The 17,215-nt window shown below is 41.9% G+C and overlaps 1 protein-coding gene across 2 annotated transcripts in view; it reads right to left on the bottom strand.

The window, feature by feature from the left end:
• Window positions 1-17,215, bottom strand: part of LOC137291834 (maternal protein tudor-like) — a 48,851-nt gene that overhangs the window by 8,010 nt on the left and 23,626 nt on the right. For both annotated transcript variants that reach the window (XM_067823376.1, XM_067823377.1), the window contains exons 7-10: window positions 12,756-13,701; window positions 12,143-12,308; window positions 4,835-5,047; window positions 4,138-4,206 (exon numbers count right to left, since the gene is read on the bottom strand). In XM_067823376.1, coding sequence (XP_067679477.1) covers window positions 4,138-4,206; window positions 4,835-5,047; window positions 12,143-12,308; window positions 12,756-13,701 — 1,394 coding nt within the window. The remainder of the gene's footprint in view (window positions 1-4,137; window positions 4,207-4,834; window positions 5,048-12,142; window positions 12,309-12,755; window positions 13,702-17,215) is intronic.

Genomic DNA, 17,215 nt, shown 5'->3' with positions numbered 1-17,215 from the left:
CCAAGGTCTTTTGAAAGATATGAAATGATTTTCCAGTTGTGCTGCAGAAATGAAGTCAGCAACGTGTGCATGGAAAAGAGAAAATAATACATCATAAAAACCTGTAAATAGCAAAAGGCACCACTTTGGGGTCTGCAACACATATCTACCAAGTAACCAAGTTTTTGAGGTCTGCTTCGGAAACGAAACCGATCGTCTTTCCTGTTCGATATGGCGGTGTGCACTGAATACTTTTCCGATATCCTTGTGGTGGCCCTGCTTTTTCTGCTAGTTGTCGGAAGGTACAAGAATCTTTCTTCTTGCATGGACATTTTTCCGCCAGTGTGTCGAGGAGGAGTTAGTATTAAAGGCACCACAGGTGGTAGTCATCATCATACAAGTACTCCATGTTCTGGATGTAGTCGGGGATTTCTTCTCGAACCTCCAGCGTGAGGTGTTCCTGAGTTGTGTAGTCCATGTCTTTGAATTGCCACAGACCCCATTTCAAGCCGAGTCGTCTACATCAAAGACAGTGGGGAGTTGGCAGCGACGCACTCCGTGCATTGGCGCTTGTGTCTGTCGTTAGCAAGAACGATTAGAAATTTGCCCATTGCGGGTTGAAATTGGCGGGGCAGGTAGCTGAAGACGAAATCAACTATTTTGCCGTCTGCTACGAAATTACGACAGTACAGCAAATTCAGTTCCAGAAACTGGCATGGGATCTGGTAGTGCTTGTAGGTGTGGCCTGATCTCTCCAGCATATGTTTCTCTTGGTTGGAGAACAAGATGTGGGAACACCTCCTCAGCAGGGTCTTGAAGAAAAGGAAGTTGTCTTTTTTTTCGTGACTCAGGGCTTGCGATATGTGGTATTTTCTCTTCGCTTCCTGAAGGGACAAATGACCCAATCGGAGGTATACATTCTGCAGATTTAGAGTGACCATGTAATCCCCTGGCTTGATGACAGTTCTGAGAAGGGCCACTGACACCATCCAGGTTGAAGAAACACCTTGTTGAAAGCCTTCATATTGAAGATGAGTCTCAACTTGTCCAAGTCTTTCTTTGGAACAAAAAAGAGTGCAGAGTAGAAACCTGGCTCGGTCTGAGTCGAGCCTAGTGACTGCATCTGAAGCAATGTGTCATAGATAGCAATGGATCATAGAACAACCTGCTGAGTGGGATACGTTCTGGTCTGGGAAGAGTGTCGGAGGATGATTACTGACAACAGGAAGTTGAAACCCCTTCAACAGGGTGGCAAGAACACAAGGGTTGTCCCAAATGGTCCAGTTTGGGGACACAAGTCACATGCCTTCCACCTACTGAAGAAATCTGTATAGGCACAAATGGGACAGAACAGTCACTGTTTGTCAGGTTTCTGGATGGAGGACTGATCGGAAGTGGAGGCTGGTCTAGTAGCAGTGAAGGACTGATGTTGGTGTCCAGAGCATCTGTTGCTCCCTCATGCTCGAAGGGAAGGCGATTGCAGATCTGGGTTCGAGGGAACATACCGAGCAGGTCATCTTTGGTGCATTGAATCTTCCAACTGCAAACGTTGGTATTTCAGCAGTTCTACTGAAACTTGCAGGTGAGCTTCTTGCCCCACTTGACTGGCCACTTCCTGAATAGCCCCACTGAAAAGAGATCTACCCAACTAGGGCTGATGAAAGAGGTAAGTGCAAAATCTATCCTCCCAGGAGGATAAATGGACAGAACCTCAACGACACATTGCAGTGACGTAGGAGAAAAAATGTGCCAACTGGTCCAGAATAGTCTGGAACTGTTCTTACATCAACACCATAGTAGCCTGAATATATGCCTGCTGATGTGAAGATGCAGGTGCAACCACCACAGCAACTGCTTCAGATGCTGTCAAAATCATATTGAGCGGGGCCATACCCTTCCTGATGGCACCAACCAAATGTAGGAGTTCATGATCTTCAACCAGAAATGGAGAGTAGGCTCTCCAAGTCGACCCCAACAGCGCAATATCATCATCCACCAGAGGAGACACAATCATGACTGAAAAGTCATGTACATGCTCCAATGGTAAACTGAAGCGTGTAGTCACGAACGCATCCTTGACCTTCCTCAAGTTATCAAAGGCCATATATAAAGATGCCACTAGTTAAGTGATGCAGGATGTAAGAGGTCTGGTCTTCGCATAAACTGATGTAACTGGTAAGCAAACACTAGCTAAACCAAGATCATGCAGTAGTAAAACCCATCAAGGGTGACGCCAAATGCGATGCCAACATTTTAGAAGTAGTGAGCGGCACAAGGTAACGTACCAGCATACCAGTTGCATAGGATACAAACGTTAAGGCAGTAGAAAGCCCAAGAGATCACCGAACCATATGCATTGTTACCAATTGCCACCCTAGACACTCTGCAAGTGACCGCTGATGCCAACCAGGTATGCCATAAGGGAGCGCCAAATCAACTGTATTATGAGGAAGTGCCGAACTCCCAGGCAATGTCGTGAATGACAAACGAAGCAGACTGGTATTCAAAAGCCAAATGCACTATGATGGGGCACAAAACCAGAAAGGGTGTGAGGAAGCGCGAACCCGCGACACTATGAGAAGTATGAGCGCTGTGAGTAAGTGGTGAACTGGAAGCAAGCGGTGTTCTGAATGCAGGCACCACACTGACTGAAAGCGCCAAACCAGGTTTGATCACTGTCCTAGCTGAAAGTGCTGAGCCAGGGTTGATCTCTGTGCCAAGTGAAAGCGCAGAACCAAGAGCAAAGAGCACTCCAACTGCAAGTGTGGTTGTCTGACATCATAAACAAATCGTAAACAAAGCTTCAGAGGAAAGCTCTGCACTGTTACAAAAAGGTTGTCCTTTACATAATGGGTCCATGTGAAGAGGATGAGAGAGTGCCAAACCGGAAGCCTTCACCTCTCCTAGATGAAGCGCTGCACTGGAGACAAAAATGGAAAGTGAAGTAGAATGCGCCAAACTCGCCTTTTGTTAAGATATACAGGGCATCACACCAAGCTGCGATCACAACTGAAGTCGTATGAGATGGAACATCAGACGATGACAAAACTACTGTCTTCCAGGACCGGACTAGAGGCAAGCAGTCTAAACAAACACCAAAGATACCTGCTAAGATAGAAGTTGGAGGCTTCCACCAAAAAATCTTCAGTAGGAGACTAAAACGAAGACTGAAGCACTGCCAACTTCCTCTAACGTTCCAACTTAAGTCATTTTGATGTAGATGGGGGCCTCATCTAATTTCTTACGATCTCTGTCTGCTAAGCAACTTGACGATACTCAAAAAAGTTGGCGTCATCCAGCTTCATGCAGAAAGTACAGCAATGTGACCACCTGCAGCACCTCAAACAAACCTCACAAATAGCATGCGGGTCAGCCACAGAAAAATTGCTGCAATGTTTCCGTTTCTTCAAAATATTGCGATTAGATCTACCCATCTTCTTGAAAGAATAACCAAGCAATGCACAAATTTATCACATGATCATAAGAGCAGCACAAGCACCGAGCATAGAGATGATACAGAGGTCGGGTGATCACAGGCCAGTAAGATTTGATTCAACTTAGCTCACAGCACGTTTCCACACATGGTCGAAGAGTACAAAGATGGCTGCAAAACGTGAGATAGGATAAGTTCAAAAATAGAACCTTTATGGAAAATGACACGTAAGATGTTAATCAACAGATGGGACGTATTCTGCACACACGGAAAGGCCTAAAATATCTTTGAGATGGACCTTTGTGTCTGAAGGAAGTGTAAGTATTTGAGTCTACAGTCTGTCATCATATCTGGCTGAGCAACCTTACTGCCAACTATAGTCTGATCTATTGTTTCAGCAGCTATTTGTATTTCTGTTCAATTTTATGAGTAAACATGCTTTTCTAGATATCCCACTGAATGCCTAGTTAGGCTGATGCGGGTTATTTCCACATATGCTATTTGAAATTGTGTAAATTTTAGGGATACACAGCAGCAGCCAAAAAACAGTTTTGTTTCTTTTTCCGTCAGTACTTAAATGTTGCTGACATCATGCATAGAATATATCCCTGAATATGGTAAGATGGATCAGGAGGATAGGTCAGTAATACAAGTTCAAGGAAGAAAACAGCAAAGAAAGCTACTTACTTCAATTTCATGCGTTATGTTGTGTTACAAGAGCTTACCTTGATCAGAGTCAGAATCCTCCCCCAGAGAGTTTTCTCGATGGTAGGATACATCATTGAAGGACTGCTCTGAAACCACATGTTGATCCCAATGAATCACTAAGGTTTATCTTTTCCAAATATTACCTAAAAAGTTATGGGTGAACAGCATGGAAGCAAAGCGAGATTGACAAAGGGATGATTAAAACACAATGATGAGGAAATGTTTTTGAAAGTAATTTACACTGACAAGGGAATGCCTTCACCAGGTCTAAAGACTGATAATGTTTCAACCATGGTTTCAAATTGGTTAAGATCTTGCCAAGTGTTATGAAAGAGTAAATATAACAAGTCATCAGAAGTTAATGTTTGCTCTGAGGCAGATGAAGGTTGCAAACAAGCATTGTCACTAAGGTTGGCATTGAGATTTAGCCTGGAAATATGCAATTGCTGGGCATACTTGACCATACTGAACTCAAATGAACACATTTAAATGGCCATTTACTAAAATTCTTTAACACATTCTAAATTTACAAACATATTTGTACTTTCTTAAGAAGCAGTGTTTATTTGTAGACAAAACAGAGAGTTCTTTTGCATTTGGTTGGCATTTCTGCATACAGTACAATGCGTCTTGGGGCTGCTCAAAATGCACTTGATGACCGAAAATCACATCAGGAGTAATATTTGTGAGAGTGAGGAGAAATTATCTACCCACCCATCTCCTCCATAGTGTCTGCATTCGCCTCCTCCATCTCCAGCTCCATTTCTACAAGCGACCCCGGCAGTGGCAGTGCACACCCCAGGTCCACCAGCTGACGGTTGACAGTGGCGCTGCCAAGGTCCTCGCTGTCATGTAGACGCACATAGTGCACACCCTCCTCCGACTGGGACACCAGGAACGCAGCCAGTACAGAGTCACTTGCCATGTCTGGAAAGGGAAATAAAAATGGTCCTGATGACAAGATGACCTAGATACACCTAAAGTAGTTCTGAAAAGAACCCACGCACAGATACAGCTTCATTCTAATCAGTACTCCATGTTGTCAAAGGACAGCCTACCTGAGTCAGTACACATGCCAGCATCTGTGATCAAGGTTTTCACAACAGGACTTCCACCACTTATGACATGGCACATGAAGGTGACATGTCATGATACAGCTGCAAACCTGATCCAAGCTTAAAACCTAACTCCTCATTACACATCTAGCAAACCCGTGCTTCACATATTTGATGTAAGCGATGACTGTGCTTCTTATATTCATTGCAAGCAAGTGTTTTTGATGAGAGGCAACCCATGCCTGTAGTAACTTGTAAGGATTAACTTGTGCATGTTATAAGAACCAAACTATGCTTGTCTAATGCAGCAATCCATGCTTGTAAGGTAGAACCTATGCTTGTTGTTAGTAGGAACATATGCTTGTCCTAAGGGGAAGCCATATTTGTCTTAAGAAGGATCCCATGCTTGTCCTACTGCTTGACAAGTATTAGATGAGCCAACACAGTGAACATGTTTGTGACAAGCAGGTGGGGCAAATAATCTGGACGAATATGCTTGGTTGCTACAGGTAGGATAAGCATGTGCAATACCAGTGTTCCGGGTGGTTCTGGACACTCCGGCTGAACCAGTTTTTATCTGAAGAGAAAGTACTCAGTATTTATATTGAAATATTGTCAATAAATGCGTTGCAGGGTGCTGTGTGTTGCTTGTTGTTTGAGAATATGTTCATTAGATCTACATTAAATACAATTATGGAATCGACGCCATGCTGAGACAATTAAAACATGACTTCAAGTGGTCCAACTACATTCAATAAATGTGTTCAGAATGTCATTAAATAAATTGAATAAACTGATGAATAATATCAACATCACCATTCACAAGAGTTGTCAAAAGTACATATAAATTACTCTGTCCATCCTTTTCTGCGATCGTGTAATGGAAGTCTAGTCACTGTCAAGTGACATCTCGGCTTTCGCCACCTCAGTCTTTACGCTCAGATAAGATGTTTCAAGAAGAAACATGCATGAAGTGTATTTGTCACAGATCATAACGCAGCACGATATGTCCAATAGGTCCCATAATTTACATTTATTGGTTAATGCATTCATAATACCATTATTTTCCCAAAACGTTCGTCTGAATCTAAAAGTTTACGTTTACGAGGACAACATTACTGTAATATGATTGGCTGCCTTGGGTCATGTGCTTGATTTTGGACAATCACAATCCCTATAGCAGACTGTGTCGAAAAAGCTGAATGTGGCGTGAAATCAATACTGCTACTGTTTAGTTTGAGTGATTTAGTTCAGCACAACACCATCACCACACCATTCGCACAAGGAAATTGAACTTCTCAATATTTAGACGACAACCTGTTTCCTTCTTGTTTCAAATGGAATGTTCTGGAGGGCGTTCCCATATATGCAAATTGGGGGGTCATTTGTCAGGTCGTGGCTCATCTAATACTTGTCAAGCAGTAAGAAGGAACCCGTGCTTGTCCTAAGGAAGAACCCATGCTTGTCCTAATGGAGCACCCATGCTTGTTCCTAATGAAGAACCTATGCTTGTCCTAAGGAAGAACCCATGTGGTCAGTCTCTCTCTTGGTTGATGCATGTCATGGCGGACATGATAGCCTGGTCAATTACAGAATGCTACTATAAAGATGGAACACTGATGAGTGATGCACTGAATGGCAATGGTGGAATAATCATGTTCGTAACGACAGTTTCACCTAAAGCCATGATTTCTAGATAATTGTAAAGAAGGAAGAGACTTGACCCTGCATGGCAAGATGATGACCAGGTTAAGGCAGAGAGGTAAGTGATATAACCCTGCATGGCAGGGTTAAGATGACGTTATTACAAAGGTTCATCCTGACAGAGCATCTAAAACTATCATGAAAAGCATTTATCCCACATATAATGCCGAAGTGCATATGTACAGTATCAATTACAAAAATCCATCAATGCTGGCATGAGATACTTTGGTGCCAAGATATTTTAGCCAATGTTTCCAGTCAGTGAAAGGACTCCTCTGTTGCTGATTATTTCTAACATAAACAAGACAAAATTGTGTCCAGGGACATGGATGCCCCTGCTGCTGTAGGAAGCGTTCCCTGCACTGTGTGCTGTGGGGATTAATTTCTACTAAACAAGTTCAATAAACATGTATGCAACTATAAGATGCACACCTTTCGAGTCCTAATGAAACACAGCATAAGCTTAATCAATTCTGTTAAGACATTTTGTGGAGAAAAGAAATTCCACACAAATTACCTAAGTTCAGATGTCTCTAAATATACAAAAGCTATAAAATACAAAAACAAAATATAAGATGCACACCTTTTGAATTTCTATCAACGACATACGTGTGCTAAATGAGTTTTGTGCAGTGGTTTTTGAGAAGTGGATAAAGTACACCTCCTGTTGTATGTTATGAAGAGGATGAATAGAACTAATTTCAACTAACATCAAACATCTGTAGAAGAGACAACATTAAGAACCTGGATGAACAAGGGATGAGATGCAACCTCTAGAGTCTGAATGAAACATGTATAATCTCAATCAATTTTGTTGAGAAGATTTTAGGGTTGACAAATTCGCTACTTAAAATCCTATTTTGCTACCAGAAAGGAAAACACAGTTGCAACATCTTGCTACATGAAATTTTTAAGTGAAAACTGCTTATGTTCATCAATTAGCCATCATTTTCAAAGGATAGATCTCCACCTGACTGGAGATGTGGACAGCAGACAGATACACTTAGAGATTTAATGAAATCAAACTCTTAGACCTACAGACCACTAGTGAAAAGGTGGTGAGGAAGTGGAGAGAGGGTCAGTTCCATCAGGGAGCCTATATAGAGAGGGGAGGTGAAACTCCTCGAAAAACCGCTGAACGTATGTCTCACTTTGTCACGTGACCAGTGGAGACAATATGGCAGCAGCTTAGTATTTAAGATTGAGCTCGGTTCATTTTCAACAGCTGATTACATTCGCTGAGTGTTGTGACAACTCGGAACCTACACGTAGAAGGTAAGTCACCTGTTCTGTTACTTCAGTTCTAGTCACATATTTGTAATTAGTGTCAGTATAAGAAAATATGTTTGTAGTAAAGTTTCAAGTCGGCATCTTGTAACTCTCTGGCTTCAATTATCGGTACACAGCGAAGATAGACTGAGTTTCGTCAATAAAAGCTTCTTTCACACATTCCTTTATGTTTTAGCAGGGAAATATACCTTTAGTTGAAAGGTGTCTGCAAGCAATAGTGATAGTTTTGTGACTTAAAAACATGTTGGGGTTTAATTGGGGTGTGTGAAAAATGTGGCAGATCGCCGATCTGATCTGATGCGCCATTGAAATAATACACGCCGTTGTTTGAAGTGTGTCTAGATATTACTCACCACCGTATTTCACTTACACCTTTAATTTTTATGAGGGGAATTTACCATCAGGCGAAAGGTGTTTGCAGGTAATAGTGATAGTTTCATAATCTAATATAAATTGTTAGGACGTACTTGAAGTGTGTGAAATATGTGCCATCTCGCCGATCTGATCCGATCCGCCATTGAAATATTCCACGGCGTTGTTTGAGTGCTTTTGTTTCAGCTTCAAAAACTTCATTCACATACACCTTTAATTTCCATTAGGGGAACATACCATCTAGTGAAAGGTGTTTGGAAGTAATAGTGCTAATTTTATAATTTAAAAAAAATCGGTAGGGTGTTTTGAGGTGTTGAAAAATGTGCCATCTCGCGGTAATGTTCTGATCCGCCATTGAAATAGTATAACTTTGAGTGTTTCTACTTATTGCTCCAAAACCTCTTTCACGTGCACCTTAAATATTTATGAGGGGAATATACTATGATCCGAAAGGTGTTTGCAGGTAATATTTATAATTTGATAATCTAAACATATTGTTAGGATGTATTTGAGGTGTGTGAAAAACGTGTCATCTCGCTGATCTGTTCTGATCCGCCATTGAAATACTACACAGCATTTTTTGAGTGTTTCTAGTTATTGCTCAAAAAACTTCTTTCACACACACCTTTAATTTCTGTTAGGGAAACGTTCCATCTGGTGAGAGGTGTTTGGAAGTAATAGTGATGATTTTATGAATTAAAAAAATAATTGGTAGGGTGTATACATTCACAAGTATTTCATGTGTGTGAAAAATATGACATATCGTTGATCTGATCTGATCACTCATTACTACAAGCCAATGTTTGAATGTGTTTAGTCATCCTAAAATTCATTTCTTTCAAATACACCTCTAAGTATTGAGGGGAATATTCTATCTGGTGAAAGTGTGAGGTATGACATATCTGATCTGTTCTAATCTGCCATGGATGCCTTTGATGCTTGAATGTTTTAGTTCTGAAACTATTGTTGATATTTGACAAAACTGCAAAGGACTTTTTAACGCTTTGTGATGGTTTTAAACTTTCTGTTTTTTTAGGTGGGAGTGACTGTGTCAGTTGACATTCTGTCAGTATCCGCACATGCAGGAAGACATCTGGTCATCTTCATTAACTGCCCTCTTCAAAAAAAATAATTTCGACTTTGCCACGACCGTCCATTTGTCCATTATAGACTGAGTGTCTGTAAGAATGAGAGTGACTGAATCTACAACTCATTAACATGTGCTTAACTTTCCAAACTGTATTCCTGAAGGAAAAAGAAATAAAAATGTGTTCCTCCCTCATCACATTTTTTCTATCAAAAATTAAAAATCAAAGTCTTACTCGTCACTTTTGAAAAGAATGTGCCTGAGAAACATATTTTTATGCAGCCTAAGCATTCCACACAAACAGAAAACCACTGAAACATAATGATACATTTTAATTGTGTAACAGATCATTTCAAATACATATAACAACAGTGTTTGCAGTTCTTTAGTTTGCCATTTGGCCATCAGGGCTTGCTGCCACTTGCAGTCTTTAAAGTCTGCATACCCATTTTGTTGAAATCAAACCAATAAAAACAAAATAGTCTTCATTGTAGAGAGTTTCACAGTCCCTACAAAATCCATTAGTGAAGTGTATGGAGCACAGAGAAGTTTACATTAGTTATAGACTGCTGACATTCCTATGCGGCACTGAATATATACAGTCAGGCCGTGTTAGTCTGGACCCCAACAATCCGATTCCCGCGATATCCGAACAATAGCTAGCTGTAACCAATCTTGTTTACTATGTAAACTCATTAACTGTTGATTCAGTAATCCGGTGCTTCACTCTCCGTATCCGAACGTTAATCAGCGGTAACAGATTAGCTAATTACACATAGTTTTGCTTCATTAATCCGGCGGTACATCAAAAAGGTTGGGATAATCCCTTCACACCATGAGCCCCATTCAGTGGTAATTGTTAAGTGACACTTGCGAGTTGAAGATGTCGTTAGTTTGTGATTTTGATCAATTAGTTGGTCTCACTTTTGGATAGTTGGAGTAATACCTGTCATGCTTACTTCCTGTATAAAACACTGATCGTGTCAAAATGAGATCACCTGACGCTTGTCAGTCATAATGGCAAGTCTCGCCCCTAGGCGTAAAAGATGTGAAATTACTGCAGCACAAAAAAAAAAAAGAGAAAACCCTATAGCCAATATTGATCTTATGTGTAAACATTTTGGTCAAGAATTCGGACAGTCTATCGGCAAGAGCACAATTTCGGACATCGGATATGTTTTGTGATTGGCTATGATCATTTGACAGACAGATGCAATCACGTCGTTGACACGTGATCTTACTTCGTAACAATGCTGTCAGTCACAAGTATGCCAATGTCAAACTGACTAACTTGAAAGTTGATTTCTTGCCCCCAAACACCACATCGTACATTCAGCCAACTTGTATACGTTCGTATGTTTTTGTATTGCCATGTCAAAGGGAAGTAACCCTACTGTAGTTGTGTTCATAAAAGTTCGTTTCAGTAGTCCGTACGTTTCACTATCCAAACGTTTTTGATGAAAAACAGAAGTGTTCGGATTAACGCGAAGGATCAGGGATAATTCCTGAACATTAATACAAATTATGGGCAAGATGCTAGTTGAAAAGAAATGAGATCTAATTGACAGAAGACCACAAGGGCCTGCAGATAACTGAAACTGGCGACAGGAAGTGTAAGCAGCTTGTTGTGACAACATTCAGGGGAGCCTACTCCAATTTACCGAGTATTACTCCGGGAGATGCCGATAGTTGCCGACAATAAACTGGTTGAAATACTGTTAAGCGCAGCCGATTTGCGCTGAGAACAAACCAAGTCGACGTGTGCAGTGGAGCATGACGAGGAACACGTTAATTAGTACAAATGGTAAGGAAAGCAAGCGAGTGACCAATCCCTGTTATAGAGTATCCCTGGTTCCATATGGCCAAAGACACTACTGGGACTGGGAGGAAGGGAGAGATTAACAGCAATACGAACAAATGCTGCTACCAAGTAAGGGATTTTGCTACCTATTTTTAAACCAGGTAGGAAGTAACTGCTACAAGTTAAAAAGGTTAATTTCATACTCTGAGCTTTTGTGGAGAAGTGGATAGAGTTCATCCTAACAATATATATTCAGAGAGAAATTCAACAAATTTGTGTAAGTTCAAACTGAAAAAATAAATACAATACAAAATCAAAATATGAGATGCACACATTTAGAGTCCCTGTAAAGCAATTGTGTAATCTAAATTAATTCTGTAGAGTAGTTTTTGAGAAGATGTTGATAATGTACACCTCCTCTAAAACCCCATGCTCAGAAAGAAATTCAACAAAATTTGTGCAAGTTCAAACGGCATTAAAATTGAAAAAATATATAAAACACAAAATCAAAATATGAGATGCACACCATAAGAGTCCCAAGAAAGCTCATGTATAAGTTCATTGAATTCCACAGAGCTTTTTTTGTGGAACAGTGGATAGAGTACATTCTGCTTTGTATGGATGGACCGACGGACACGGAGGGCAACCCTGTATAAACCCTTCATAAAAACAAATCCAAAACATACACAAAAAGACAACTAAAAGACAGTTACCATGGAAGTGGGTGATGGCTTCTTGTGACCATGCCCCATCAACAGGTGCCACGTCAGCCAGCTGGCACTCAAAGCCATTCACAGGGACCTTAAGGAATTGTGGGGGCAGCCTCCGTATCCTGCCCCGCTCACAACTCAGCGTCTCTCGGTAATCCACTAAGTACACCTGGAATATAACAGAGAATAAAATTGGGGAATTTCACACACCTAGAAGATCAGTTGGTCGTTTGGTCAGTTAATGCTACACTCAGCAATATTCCAGCTGTATGGCGATGTATGTCAATGATCGAGACTGGGCCAGACAATCCAGTGATCAACAGCATGAGCATTGATCTACACAACTGCAATACCTTGATATGTCATCAACCATGATCGCATTTCAAGTCAGCAAGTCTGAACCCATTGGTCACCTCAAACAATAAGCATGGGTTACTGAAGACGAATTCTAACCCAGAGTTCAGGGTTGGAAAATCTGGGACACATGAAATTGGGGAATATCACATAACTGGAATATAACAAAAATATAACTGGGTAATATCACATTTCAATATCTGCGAACCAGGGGTTTCATGCTGATAGGGAACCAGTTGTTCCTAATCTGATATGAACCCACCTTATACACGGTGTCTTCCATGGCCACCATCTTCCCTCTGTACCACATATTCTCTCCATGTTTCTCCACCAGGCAAGGCTTGTCACAGGTAGGCTCCCAGTCACCATCACCTTGTGTAGCCTCATCACTGTTAATGTACTTCTGAACACCCTCCATCATGACCTCCACCTGTTTCGTTACCTCTGTAAGGTCAAGGACAAACTTGTCCAAGATGGAGTCTTGACCTAACTCAATGCTGTAATCTTTCTCAGTCCCCAGCTTCAGATACAGGAAGCCATCCTCCCTCTCAGCAGTAATAATATTCTTGTCAGATGCATCATGTAACTCTGTGATGGGGAAGGGGTCAATAAATGCTTCAATTCGCTGTAAAATAACATGTTCTTCATCTTCCTTGATCTCTGCCAGCTGTTCTTGCACAAGGGTTTGACCTACAGACTTCTGATCACTTAACAAGTCAACTTCCATACAACAGCTGTCCAGGTTAGAAATGACCCTTGCAACAAGTTTTGTATCCTTGACAAGTTCTTGAAAGCGAGAACAGCTCTTTAAACTCCAGTCCCGTCCAGCACAGGTGATGTCCGTGAGACAGCACCGGAAGGCCTGACACGGGAGTTGAGTGAGGTCGAGGGGCAGGACTAGGAAGTCTGACTCTGGTATAGTTTCTATCCTTCCCCAGTCCACCAGCTGGACATCACAGTCAGATTCTCCGACTGTCATCAGCCTGCCCCGAAAACACTCATCCCCAATTCGTGCCATGCCTACACGTCCTACAGCCAGGTGTTCTTGATTGACCACCTCACGGGTTTCAGTGGAGGCAGTCTGTAGTTGCTCTGCAATAAGGTTAAGGTTGGCAACGGAGGACAAGAGTTGACAGAAGAACTGGCCTGGAGACTCAATGTGGCTGGCAGTCACTTCGTATTCTTCCCCCACATTCAAAGTTGTCGTCCTGTAATGAACATGACAAAATGTGTGGAAGTGAGACAGATTGGTTTAATGTATCTCCTTGGCTTTTGAGGCCCACATGTGTTTTCATGCATACAAAGACTTTAATATTAGGGGCATGTTCATTTTGGTTCATGCATTCCTCTAAAAGGCCAAAATCTATAATTCTTCAAATGTATTGGCAGTAGACGTAAGAAGTTTTAAAATTATTTAGGCCCTGGTAAATGACTATTTTTCTAACTACGAACTGTGAAAACTGTCCATCACTGCCCTATGATGTAATTGCTTCAGTAGCACTTCAATATCAGCAACAGGGGAAGATCAGGTAAAAGTAGCATTGAGGAAAATGATTGTTTCCTTTCTCACGACATTCACTTCCGACAGAGGTTACTCCTGTCATATCTTCCTACGTAACCTCTGTTCCAATACGGCCATATTTCCCGGTCATCGCGTTAAAAAGACTTAGCTCCAATATGGCGGCCCCCATGCAGTTGGTTCATCAACGTGCGAAGGAAAGAGTCGTGACGAGAACGATTAATAAAAAATACAAATGAGATAAAAGCACATACATTGTAAAACCCTGTGAAAGAAAGGCCAGTAAAACTAACTAGAATATCATAGAGAAGAATGTAAAACTAGTGATTAGACCTAAAAAATGTATCTATAGAGGACAACACAATATTAAAATGAGCTATAGCTTGCCAACAACAGAAGTCTCATTCAGAAGTCAAAGAAATTCATCTAGGACAAAACATAGGAAGATGATAGAAAGCTCCTCCTGGATCTACTCTTACTCCTCCACGAAATATCCAAAGAGTAATCAATGCAACAACCATGTCCATGAAGAAACAAAGTATATTGCAGGAAACATGGTTGACACCATAGTGAAATTTTCTCACATTCACGGAAAGAAAGTAGTAACAGATAAGGGGACAGGCGATACAGAATGGACAAATACAGACAAAACAGAAATTTGGGTACTCATCGTAACTCTGCTGACACGTGTTCCGATTCCAAATCAGATTCAAGTCTTTGATAAGTATGTTGAGGTTTGATGACAAGGAAACAATAAGTTTCAGAAGTGCAAAAAACAAACTGGCACCAATCATCTGGGATGAGTTTGAACATGCTCTGAGGAAACACTAGAAATCTCACTGTAGACCAGCAGCTTTTATAGTTCCATGGTTGATGTTCGTTCATCCAGTACATGCTAGCAAAACCCTACAATTACAGCCTCAAGATTTTCTGGAGTCAAGATTCGGACAGCAGCGAGCATATCTGAGGAATTCCACTTCTTAGGAAAGTGGTTCGAACCATCCAGGTTAAACAGATGACCATGAATCTGTGCCATCCATTCTTTGGTTTTGCTGAAATGTAACATCTGACAACTTCTTCAGACCTGGACTACAGACTTGCACTAGAAATGTTGTCAAACTGATACATGGATGGGACAGTCTGTCAGAATATACATGGATGGGACAGTCCGTCCGTCAGAATATACATGGATGGGACAGTCCGTCCGTCAGAATATACATGGATGGGACAGTCCGTCCGTCAGAATATACATGGATGGGACAGTCCGTCCATCAGAATATACGTGGATGGGACAGTCCGTCAGAATATACATGGATGGGACAGTCCGTCCATCAGAATATACATGGATGGGACAGTCCGTCCATCAGAATATACATGGATAGGACAGTCCGTCAGAATATACATGGATGGGACAGTCCGTCAGAATATACATGGATGGGACAGTCCGTCCGTCAGAATATACATGGATGGGACAGTCCATCCATCAGAATATACATGGATGGGGCAGTCCGTCAGAATATACATGGATGGGACAGTCCGTCCGTCAGAATATACATGGATGGGACAGTCCATCCATCAGAATATACATGGATGGGGCAGTCCGTCAGAATATACATGGATGGGACAGTCCATCCGTCAGAATATACATGGATGGGACAGTCCGTCAGTATATACATGGATGGGACAGTCCATCTGTCAGAATATACATGGATGGGACGGTCCGTCAGAATATACATGGATGGGACAGTCCGTCCATCAGAATATACATGGATGGGACAGTCCGTCAGAATATACATGGATGGGACAGTCCATCCATCAGAATATACATGGATGGGACAGTCCATGCGTCAGAATATACATGGATGGGACAGTCCGTCCGTCAGAATATACATGGATGGGACAGTCCGTCAGAATATACATGGATGGGACAGTCCATCCGTCAGAATATACATGGATGGGACAGTCCATGCGTCAGAATATACATGGATGGGACAGTCCGTCCGTCAGAATATACATGGATGGGACAGTCCATGCGTCAGAATATACATGGATGGGACAGTCCGTCCGTCAGAATATACATGGATGGGACAGTCCATGGGTCAGAAAATACATGGATGGGACAGTCCATCCGTCAGAATATACATGGATGGGACAGTCCGTCCGGCAGAAAATACATGGATGGGACAGCCCGTTCGTCAGAATATACATGGATGGGACAGTCCGTCAGAATATACATGGATGGGACAGTCTGTCCATCAGAATATACATGGATGGGACAGTCCGTCCGTCAGAATATACATGGATGGGACAGTCCATCCATCAGAATATACATGGATGGGACAGTCTGTCAGAATATACATGGATGGGACAGTCCGTCCATCAGAATATACATGGATGGGACAGTCCGTCAGAATATACATGGATGGGACAGTCCGTCCGTCAGAATATACATGGATGGGACAGTCCATCCGTCAGAATATACATGGATGGGACAGTCCGTCCGTCAGAATATACATGGATGGGACAGTCCATGCGTCAGAATATACATGGATGGGACAGTCCGTCCGTCAGAATATACATGGATGGGACAGTCCATGCGTCAGAATATACATGGATGGGACAGTCCGTCCGTCAGAATATACATGGATGGGACAGTCCATGGGTCAGAAAATACATGGATGGGACAGTCCATCCGTCAGAATATACATGGATGGGACAGTCCGTCCGGCAGAAAATACATGGATGGGACAGCCCGTTCGTCAGAATATACATGGATGGGACAGTCCGTCAGAATATACATGGATGGGACAGTCTGTCCATCAGAATATACATGGATGGGACAGTCCGTCCGTCAGAATATACATGGATGGGACAGTCCATCCATCAGAATATACATGGATGGGACAGTCTGTCAGAATATACATGGATGGGACAGTCCGTCCATCAGAATATACATGGATGGGACAGTCCGTCAGAATATACATGGATGGGACAGTCCGTCCGTCAGAATATACATGGATGGGACAGTCCATCCGTCAGAATATACATGGATGGGACAGTCCGTCCGTCAGAATATACATGGATGGGACAGTCTGTCCGTCACAATATACATGGATGGGACAGTCCGTCAGAATATACATGGATGGGACAGTCCGTCCGTCAGAATATACATGGATGGGACAGTCCATGCATCATAATATATA

This window comes from Haliotis asinina, chromosome 7 (assembly GCF_037392515.1).
Source record: "Haliotis asinina isolate JCU_RB_2024 chromosome 7, JCU_Hal_asi_v2, whole genome shotgun sequence".
In the NCBI taxonomy this organism is placed as follows: Eukaryota; Metazoa; Mollusca; class Gastropoda; order Lepetellida; family Haliotidae; genus Haliotis; species Haliotis asinina.
This window is presented reverse-complemented; position numbering and strand designations above follow the sequence as displayed.